The 10641-nt window shown below is 43.9% G+C and overlaps 2 protein-coding genes across 2 annotated transcripts in view; both read right to left on the reverse strand.

Moving 5' to 3' along the window:
• The window catches only part of kcnn1a (potassium intermediate/small conductance calcium-activated channel, subfamily N, member 1a), a 39453-nt gene extending 33200 nt beyond the window's left edge, over nucleotides 1-6253 (reverse strand). The window contains exon 1 of the mRNA XM_037275367.1: nucleotides 5930-6253. The gene's annotated coding sequence lies outside the window, so the exon portion shown is untranslated. The remainder of the gene's footprint in view (nucleotides 1-5929) is intronic.
• Nucleotides 5712-7648, reverse strand: LOC119137474 (myb-like protein AA). Its single transcript, XM_037276803.1, has 3 exons — nucleotides 6359-7648; nucleotides 5930-6139; nucleotides 5712-5723 (listed from the first exon to the last, which is right to left on the reverse strand). The coding sequence occupies exons 1-3, from the start codon at nucleotides 7349-7351 to the stop codon at nucleotides 5712-5714; spliced, it is 1215 nt and encodes a 404-aa protein (XP_037132698.1). The 5' UTR covers nucleotides 7352-7648.
• Nucleotides 7649-10641: the final 2993 nt, after the last annotated feature.

Consider the following 10641-nt stretch of genomic DNA (forward strand, 5'->3'; position numbering starts at 1 on the left):
GCAGCGCCTTCTTTTCATACAATTGTTATCAGTTATCTACAGCAGGCCTCGTCACATACAGAGGATGTGAACTCGGATCTTCCCAGAGCCTGACATTTAATTGTTCGGCGCCGTTGTGTTTACTTTCAAGGTGTTGGCTGTCCGCGCGGGCACAAATGCAAACGTCGGTGGAAAGACGGGCGCCTAATGGCAGGAAAACAAAAAAGAGGCCCTGTGACAACACTGAGTGGCACGATAGAGAAAGTTCGGAGCGACGTGAGGTTTACCGAGGCATTAGTTATCGGGGCAACAATGCTCAAACGTTATTTCAAAGCCAAGACAAACACATTACTTGTACAAATAACATGCTGGTCAAAATTCTAAATTTGGGTTGCAGTCTAGCAACATGGCAGATGTTGAAGCCAATCATAAAGAACGTTTGGTTTTGATTGAAAACAATGCGAGTGCATCGAATCAAACCGAATGGAATATATCGAGATACGTATCCAATCGTCTTTTATTGGAGCGATACATCTTTGAGGGATTCAACATCTGACAACAAAAATACATGACATCAATTACAAAAATAAAAATATATCTGACTAGTAGAAAAAAACTATTAAAAGCCAATTGTGCTCTTCAGATAAAACCTGCAGTAATGTCAATTTATCGGTTGGTAGCTTAACATGCTTGTTTTGTAATTCTTTATAAATACCAGGAATTGTAGTTGAGGTTTTATCTGAAGAAAAGACTAATTAATTTACTGGGCAATCGGTTTCTTCCATGCCAATTGCAGCATTTTGTTTGTAGTGCAGTAAACAAAAGAGTAGCACCTCAAACGTTTTATCATGTGTACTTTTAAATTTGTGGAATACACGGGGAAAAAACATCTGATGATTTTGATTAACTTTAGTGGACTGCTAGACAATCACCTAAAGAACAATCCATTACATTTTGGAGGCATTCCAAAAGGTTTTGTTTGTTTGCAGGATTACACAAATACTAATTCACTTAGTTCCGTGAGACTTTGTGGAGACACACTCATTACACTTTGGTGCAGATCCAGTTAGTTAAAGTTGCTGATTCAGGAATTTTTTTCTGCACCTAGTTTTGTTTCATTTCTCAAGGAATTTTATTTCGTTTATTTCGACGTTATTACGTTGAAAGCAAGACTTATGTTCTTTGTTGGAAAATAAGCCTTTCTAGATATCAACAAATCCACCATTTTGGTTTTGGTAGACGATGATGTCCCTGCAGGGGATATCACCATAGCAGTAAGTGGCAGGCATTAGAGTACTTACACAGCCTATCACAATGGACGCAGTAATGCATCTTTCAAAGCACAATGTTATTGAGGCAGGACACAATATGGCGCTACCCCCCCTACCGGTTCAGTGGGCTGGCTATTAAGTTTCAGGGTGTGCTTTGGGATGTTGTAATCGTATACACTTTATCAGGCTTGTTCTGTCACAAGTGTTTTGTTTATGGGATTTCAAACAGGGCCTGGGAAGGTATGGGCTGCCTCATTAAGAGATGTAACCACGATCACCACCCAAATTTTGACTTAAAAGTGCTCATATTTTAGTTGAATGTGCAATAACGTCACTGGTTTCCCTCGACTGTATAATTTTGCCAGTCATGCCCTTGCTAGCATACAAGCATGGCTAACTGAGAATTTGAAAATGTCCTCTTTCGCATAATCATGCTAACCCAGTGATTTCAAGTGGCAAAATGGCCGCCCCCTGTTTGACTGCTTAGAACAGGGGTGTCAAACTTATTTTTGTTACGGACCGCATCGTAGTCATAGTTTCCTTCGTAGGGCCATTATGACTGTCAACCCAAATAAATGTATGAAGGGCTCATATTATATACAGTATAGGCTACCCAACAAACTGCTGAATAACTAGTTTTGAAATCAGAGACTAGTAAGAACTATTTAAAGTTTTGAAAAGATGAATGGTAAAATGAATTGCTATTTTAAAAGTTTTGAAAAATTTGCAATTTTAGTATTGACACAAAGTTGATGCACAGGTTATCTTCGCGGGCCAAATATAGTTACACTGCGGGCCAAATTTGACACCCCAGGCTCAGAACATATTTTAAACAACAATATTGGATAGACATTTTTTAATTTTACGTTTAAGGGTCATGTGAGTCAAAGTGTGCAATTGAGGTAATTGGGAAAAGCTGCACTAGTAAACAACAACATAGACAATACCAATGACAACTCGGTAATAATAGGACTCAACAAGACAGAATGATGACAATGATGACTCATAACAAAGGCTACTTTTACGTCAGTCATTTTTGCTGATTCTTCAAAACGGAAGTTTGGAAGAATTGTTGAAGGTGGCTGGCTGTCCCACCTTTTGTTACCGGTGCCAGCTGCAGCATCTTAAAAAAAGGAGCCCGGTGCATTTATTTGGATGCCTCCTTCTGTTCTTGTCTTGACTCTCTTGTCATGTAAAAAGTTGACCTCACCGGCACCTTGCACAAACGCTGAGGGGCGGCAGTTTTGAGGCTCTTGCTAAAAGGGAAATGAGCCCTTATCTTTTTAATATGCATCCCGTCAGACATCTTGAGAATGTTCTCATGCGGTAAAAAATACAAATTGCGCAATTAATGGTGGCAGTATTGCAAGGGTGGAAGTTGGGAGATAATTGTTTCATGAGGCTTTAGACCAAAATGGAAATATGTCAAAACCAATTAAGGACAAACAGTGCTATTGTTAGACTGCATTGAGATCTGAAGTGTTATTATATGCATATATTCATTTTCGACTGGATTGTCCTCATTACGGTTGCGGGTGAGCTGGAGTTGGTACGAGAGAAGGAGTACACCTTGGACTGGTCGCCAGGCAAATACAGGGCACACAGACAAAAAAAAACATTCACACCCTTAAGTGCACCAAATGTGCACAGAACCCAAAGCCAAGGTTCGAATCCTGAATCTGGAACTCGTGAGGCGGGTGTGCTGACCACTAGTTAAATTAAATGTTAAATAATTAATAATTTCATTCACTGTTATTTTGTTGCACCGAATCACAACAAAGTTGCCACATTTAACTTGAAAATGTAAATTAGTGTCGCACTGGGTAGCACGTCCGCCTCACAGTTAGGAGGGTGCGGGTTCGATTCCACCTCCGGCCCTCCCTGTGTGGAGTTTGCATGTTCTCCCCGGGCCCGCGTGGGTTTTCTCCGGGCACTCCGGTTTCCTCCCACATCCCAAAAACATGCTTGGTAGGCCGATTGAAGACTCCAAATTGTCCCTAGGTGCGAGTGCAAATGGTTGTTTGTCTCTGTGTGCCCTGCGATTGTCTGGCAACCGGTTCAGGGTGTCCCCCGCCTACTGCCCGATGACGGCTGGGATAGGCTCCAGCACACCCGCGACCCCCGTGGGGACTAAGCGGTTCAGAAAATGGATGGATGGATGGAAGTAAATTAGTTTATTTTCTTGATTACTTTCATTTCGTTACTTTACTGATTACTTTATTTCAAAAGTAACTTTACAAGTTACTTTAATTGTTAGATTTTGAAGATACTGACAACCCTGCTTCATAATAAAATGACACTGAATTTTGCCACTTAATTGGAAGTTCATTTTAACAGTTACACTTGAGAATGTTTGTTTTTATTCAAAGTAAAAGCAACCTTTTTGACTTACGATAATTATTTGTACTTGTAAAATGATGCGTGTTCTCTAGATTTCACTTAAATGGTTTCTTGTTTTTAATACCTTTTTAAAAAAGACAATCTATCTGGACTGCATTGGACATATATGTTCATGTTCTATTTTAAAGGCAAACCTCAACATTCATAATGTACATTGTTTTTACACAATGGTTACATTTGGGGACCAAATCGGATGGAATTTTCTCTTTCCCAAATCTGGTGGGACTTTCTCTTTAAGACTGTATGCATAACTGAGCTGTATCTGTCTGGGGCTTTATTTATTTTTCTTGTTTTTGATGGAGTCTAAAAAATTGTCAACAGCATATTTTAGCTTACAAATACAAATCCCTCTCCTTCCTTCATTGTTTATGTGTAGTACAGACGGAGCGATCCGTTACCTAAGTTTAATGAGTTACTGGCATCACTGGTCTCGGGGTCCTTGTTATAATTACATTTTATAATATATTGCATATATTGTACATATAATAACATGCCTGACAAAAAAAAGCTCAGTTAAGCATTTTGACCTCTAGCTGTATGAAAACGCCCTCTAGTGGTATTAAAAAGGATCACTAGGTGTTCAAAATGTGCATAATGTTACATTTGCTTAAAAGTTTTTCAAAGTGCAGTATTTAATCTCGTAACGCTTTTTTTGTTTTTTAGAAATGATGTGACTTTCTTGTCTTTTGCTTGTTGGCTGCAGACTACAACTCAACCTTTCTTCAAGAGCTGAACACACAAAACCAGAATACTTTCCAGTATATCCAAAGTGTCTGATAGCTAAGATCTTGGCAGCGTAACTCTCCCACTTTCCCTCGACCGTTGATTTAATGCCCTGCAAGAGTTTATTTTATGATTCCTGTCTGACATAATTTACTCAGGATGTCTATATTCATGTTGTTATTTAGAATCTCTCAAGCAAACAAAATAGCGGCCTTCTTGACACATTCATTGTCACATTTTTAAAAATATTACAAACAAGCCATCTGAGGCTCATGCTCTCGTCTTATCCATCATACTATATTGAGTGGTATGTGAAAGAATAACAAAATTAAATGTTCAAAAAAACAACTCAGATTTTAGCTTTGATTTTTTTTTACCATTATTTTTAACCAACTGTAATATGAGTAATATATTGGTGCCTTGAGATAGGAACAACCTGATTTAAAAGTGTTTCAAGAAACGAGACATCTTTTTTTTTTTTGCTTTGACTTATGAATTTGAAATATTAGGCCGTATGATGGCCGAGACCTCAACTCACTTGACAACAAGCAACAGTTTGCCACCTAGTGAACAATTCATTAAAAAAAGCTTCATGCTGTTTAGTGCCACACCAAGTTGCGGTTTACTGTTAAAGTAAACATCAAACAAAGACAATGTCACGTTGCGCATTTAAAACAACCACATCACTTTGCCTTAAAGCCTGCTAGCTTAATGCTAACACAGAAGAGAAACACTGCAGATGACTTTTGTGGCAGTGTTAACTCAATAGAAAACACAACAACACACAAACGATTCATCTGGCATACATTATTTATCCTCTGCGTTAAACTACTAATATCACAGCAATCTACCGCGTGCTTAAAGTAGTTGTGAAAGTCTTCTTCATTTGTGTCTGCATGATTGCATTACACTGCCTCGGATGGCCAAGTTGCACCCACGAGAAGAAGCAGCGATGAATTAGAACAAAATGACTGGTCTGTGCCTAAATTCTCCTCCAATTGTGAAACGACCCACAGTAAGGAGGCAGAATACGGACAAAAAAGGCCTCTGCCGTACTCCACCTTGTAAGCATACGCGCTGTCTGAAGTGAGTTGGGAGGAATGTGGAGGCCTTGCCATGCAGTGACAGGTGCAGTTCCAGCCGGCCGCGGCCACATTAAAGCTGACACTGAGCAGAAGCCCAAACATGAAAATGCTTCCCCGTCTGAGCCGGGGAAACAACAGGCGCTTTTGTTTGCGGAATCACCTGCCATGGGAGCCTCATTTGAATATTTCAGTGGGCAGTGTTGTGTGCAATAGCAAAACAACACCGCAACATGGAACAGGTGTGTGTGCGCGCTCACGGGGCCAACTGAGACAAAACGTGAAGAGAGCGTTAGATTGTAAATAAGACATATGACGTCTTTTCCCCGCTTGCAAACAAGCAGTCATATTATAGCGACCTTCTAGAGAACGCACATAACCCCCAAAAAAGCTGCAAATACGCCAGGCGTGGTCATTGAGTCCAAATTTGTGCATGTCATTGACAATTTCATGACACATGAGTGTGCGATCTACCTTGCGAAGCTCGATGCGTATCCTCTCCTCTCCTTTATGCGGGCTCTCGGGCCACAGGTGATAGCTGGAGCCGTAGTTGGGGCTCTCTCTGCTGCTGTTGCTGTTGCTGTGGTTGCTGCTGCCAGTCGCGCTCGACTTGGCCGCGTCTGCCTGCTCTGTCGCCGGGGGCGTTGCGCCGTGCGGGTCGCCTGGTGCGGGGGTCCTCGCGTACTTATTGCGGTCTCGGGCTTCACAGTGATGCCCCGGTGTGCTCTTCTGCTGCTGATGTTGGTGCTGCTGCCGCTGCTGCTGCTGCTGCTGCTGCTGCTGCTGCTGCCGCTGCTGCTGCTGCTGCCACTGCTGCTGCTTCTGCTGCTGCTCCTGCTGCTGTTGCTGCTGCTGCTGCTGCTGTTGCTGTTGCTGCTGTTGCTGCTGCTGCTGCGGCGGCGGCGGCTGCTGCTGCTGTTGCTGCTGCTGCGGCGGCGGCGGCGGCTGCTGCTGCTGCTGCTGCTGCTGCCGTTGCAGCAGTGGAGCTTGGTGAGTCCTACATAGCTCACCAGAGCCGCTGGCGCAGTGGTTGATAGGCAAGCTACTGCCCACTAGTAGCTGCTGCCGCGCTCTTAATTGTGGTATCTGTTGCTCCTGCGTCTGAGGCTCGAGCGCTCTTCTGTCAGTGCACCTTTTCTGTGAGTTTGCACAGATTCCTTCAGGGGAGGAGTCCCTCTGTGGGAGTCTTGGATGACAGTGCTGCTGCTGCTGCTGCTGCTGCTGCTCTTGTTGCTGTTGCTGCTGCAACTGCCTGTGGTCTCGTTGCCCCACTGCTCCTCCTCCTCCCCTGCAGCGTTCCACGATGCTTGCCTGTTGGTAATTATTGGCACTCCTTCCCAGACGATCACCCCGTTTGGATTCCCGAGAAAACAGCAGTGAGGAGGAGGAGGTGGTGCTCGGTGGTGGCGGTATAGGCGGGGGGAAAGGTGGGGAGGGCTGCGGTGGTGCGACGCGATGGTGCTGGTTTTGTGAATGGGTCGCCTCCTGCGTGGAAAAACTGCAGTGGCAGTTCGAAAAAACCGGGGCCGGGGCCCAGGGCTCCTGCTTCAAAGTGGCCGGCTCCCCGGTGCTGCCTTCGGTGACGCCTCGCTCTCGGCGGGCGCTGTCGCGGGAGCCCGCCCGAGGCGGCGTGTCTCTGCCGTGCGGCGCTCTCGGTGTGGGCTGGCTCACGCACGGGAGCTCCTGGAGGCTCCGCCGGTGAACGTCGGTAGTCGAAGCGCGATCGCGGTGGTGACAAGAAGAGGGCGGGGGCGGCAGGCTGAAAACAGGCGCGTCTGGCTCTCCGCTCGGCTTGCTGCTGCTGCCGTTGCTGCTGTTGCTGCTGTTGCTGCTGCTGGCTCGCTTCTGCTGGGGGATCTGGTGCTGATAGACAGCTCCCGCGTACCGATGCCGCATCCCCCTGATGGCCGAGTCCCGCTCTGGTTGCTCCTTTGCCGTGCACTGCTCCGACGCCCGTTCATTGCGACCAGCCCGGCGGAATAGAAGCGACTTGTATCATTGGTAGCTCTGGCCGGGAACTGCCTTAAAACGTCACAGTTGTGCCAAAACACCGCCTTCGACTGGGGATGATGGGTCCATGCCCCTGCTATGCGCACAGGTTGCAGCGGAGCAATCGCATTTGCTGGGACGACGATGTGGAGAGGAAGAAAGATGTGGGAATCGGGCGATCAGCTCAAGCCGCCGTGGATCCGATAGATCTACTTTGTTGATGTTGCCATAACCACCCTGCATTGTCAGAAATCACTTTTACTGCTACGTCACCACGGGCCCGTCAAATATTAACATCCAAGCAACCCTCAATGAACCTTTTTAATGGCGCATACACGGTACACTCATTGTTGGTTCACATGAGGCAAATGGACAGACAGCTTTATTTATTTTACACGTCATACACAAGGCAACTGAACAAAACAACTCGAGAAACTTTCAAAAGCAAAGCAAAACAGAGAAAACTAAACCAAAATGACTTCATGAAGATTAACATTTAAAGTTTTAAGTAATAAATTAAAAAACATAAAGCAAAGGGTTGGAAACTAGCTTTCTAAAATTACTAATAACCATACAGTTACATTGATTTAAAAATGCTTGGCATGGGAAAAAAAAATTCAATCTGAATTTAAACGCATCTTCACTTCAGTTCATCCATTTGCAGCATAACTGCTTCACCATGTTTGCTTTTAAGTCTAGAGAACTTAAGTCAGTAATTAAGTCAGTGGCTAAAACAATAATTGTTTCAAATAGAGGATTTTATTTTTTTTATATATATTTTATTTCACTTTTGCTCCTGGAAATTTTCCTGCAAAACTAGATTTGCAACACGACTATTGAATCCATTAGCCTCACGATGCAAAATCATAAGTGTCTGAAATCATCATATCGGAGACAGAAACCAACACTTATCAATTATGAGCCTCCTCAAACCAGTCAGAGAGGCATTGCGTAATCTGCAGTGCGCCAAGTGTGCTTGCCCCCGCACTACGTTTCCACAGAGTCTTTTGCAAAAGATGGAGATTGAAAAATTGCTTATATGGCTTTTCGCTGATCTCTGTCAATCACATCTGTCCACATCAACATTTGATTGTGCTCTTGATGTATTTTCTTTCACCTTGCCCCATTACCGTGTAGAAATTATTGTAATGACGTGGTCACATCGTATATCACACGTTGGCACAAGTCATTCCTAACGCTCGGCCGTATGGGGCACGGAAGGCTCCAAAGACTGCAACGGTGGCACACTTAGCCTTAACACAGAGGTCCACTCTGTTTTCTGTCTGCAGGGATCCACAGCCGCATGCCAGGGCCGCATTAGAAACCTGATCATTTTCATTAAGTAATTGGCTGCTGTGACCTGTGTGAGTTTCTTGGCAAGATGGAGTTTCATTTGTTAGTTTGGGCAGCAATGTTACTGTTTCCGCATGAATAATTAAACCAACTTTACAACTCCCGGACACTCAAATAAACACTCTTTCACTGACTAGCCAAAGCGCACATCTCCTCTGTCTTGCTTATTCCACTCTTTTTTTTTTTTTTCTCACTACTCTAAACTCAATCGCCAGCTTTCAGTGTAATAGTTTATTCGCAACTGTGTAAAATTAGCAGTTGTTTTTAAAATTATTGCATGACTGTTTTTACATGGTCTCGCCATACATTAGAATTTTATTTTATTTTTTGATTTCCTAGAGTGAATGCGGCTAGAATATATCCACACAATTAACGTGGGAATCGCGCAGTTCCCTTTTAAGCTTTAGGCCATCGTACACTAATTTGTGCAGTGTGGTTGCCAGATGTCCTTTAAAAACCATCCGTCATTTTACCTTGCCAGCATTAAATGGGTGATTTAACTGGCGTTACATCTCAGAGCTTGGTGTCTTGCCCAAACTCGTTGACACTGCAAAAGCCTGTTTGGAAATATGAAACTGGAAGGGTCTCTTTTATGATATTCTCTCAAACCACCTGATCATCAAAGTGTCATAATATCATTCAGATAAACGTCCGTGTCCCTCCAGTAGTGAACCGCAGTTCAACATTTGTTTGCTTAAGCTGAGTTTTATCTCACCCGAGTGCACACGGTAATGTAAGTCATATAACGTCCTGTTGCGGTGCCCCAAAGGTCTCGGGTGTTGGCAAAGATGATTTTGCTTTCAGCAGAGAAAAAAAAAATCGGATATGGTATGCTGCAGGGACAGCGCCGGACCTCCGTTCAATGTTTCAACAGAGTGACATACTGGTTGAGAGTGAGCGAGCGAGAGAGACGCCATACTGACATGATGCTGCGATGGGAGCGATAAGAGACAAGTCGTGACTCAAACCGGGCTGCTTCATTACGGTGTTGGATGCAGCCGGTGTGAAATGATACCAAGGGCAGGGTGGAGATGCTTTGTGGGAGATAGGCGCTGCCAGCCACGGTAGCCAGAGAAGCAGGGCTGTGCGCCCATTGCTGGAATTTATCTCCAATAGTGAAGATCATTAGTTTGATTTGCTCTGACGACTCAAATGACTAAGCAGCTCCGCCATCTTTCATGAAGCAGCAGCTATTGTGATTTTCCTTTGGAGAATGCGTGTGTGGGAGGGGGCGGTATTTGGTACATGGGCCTTCAGTGGGGACTTACCCGACTTAATCCATCTCGATAATATCACCACTATCACCTTGCTATTTAAGAACCAATCAATACCTAATATACAGTACTCCGTAAAAAACACAGCATGTATTTTTGGAGGGCCAAAACAGCAATTTACATTAAAGCACAATAAAATACAATAAAATTTAAATAAATAAATACATAAATAAATACATAAATAAATAACCAACCAGATATTTATAACAGTGAACCCTTGCATATTTGTGGTTTGACATGCACAAATTTGCCCAAGCGACTAAAGTATGTTAGACCCATTGTTAGCCGCATTTCTCTATTTGTAGTTAATTTATCCAACACCATCTGAGACGTTATCTCACCAGTCTTGTGGTCGATGCCTCTTCTGTCTGGGTGTGGCGATGCGAGCCACTCTGAAGCAGCTGCGTGCATAAAAGCACACCTGCTTGTTTTGACACAGCCACTGGACCGTCAAGCTCCTTTCACTCGTGATGTCACCACATTACCTAATCAGCAATTTGTACAGGTGTTGAGGTACATGAGTTTACCCTCGTAATGATATTATGCTTTAGCGTGCTCCGGGAACATGTG

Source organism: Syngnathus acus, chromosome 17 (assembly GCF_901709675.1).
Source record: "Syngnathus acus chromosome 17, fSynAcu1.2, whole genome shotgun sequence".
In the NCBI taxonomy this organism is placed as follows: Eukaryota; Metazoa; Chordata; class Actinopteri; order Syngnathiformes; family Syngnathidae; genus Syngnathus; species Syngnathus acus.

What these genes read in the sequence shown, in the direction of transcription:
- LOC119137474 (XM_037276803.1), bottom strand. Translation starts at nt 7,351, where the DNA reads ATGCGGCATCGGTACGCGGGAGCTGTCTATCAGCACCAGATCCCCCAG. An exon ending in AGCAACAGCAGCAGCAGCCG is followed by an intron (nt 6,140 to 6,358) that starts CCGCCGCCGCAG and finishes GACCGCAATAAG; the next exon opens with TACGCGAGGACCCCCGCACC.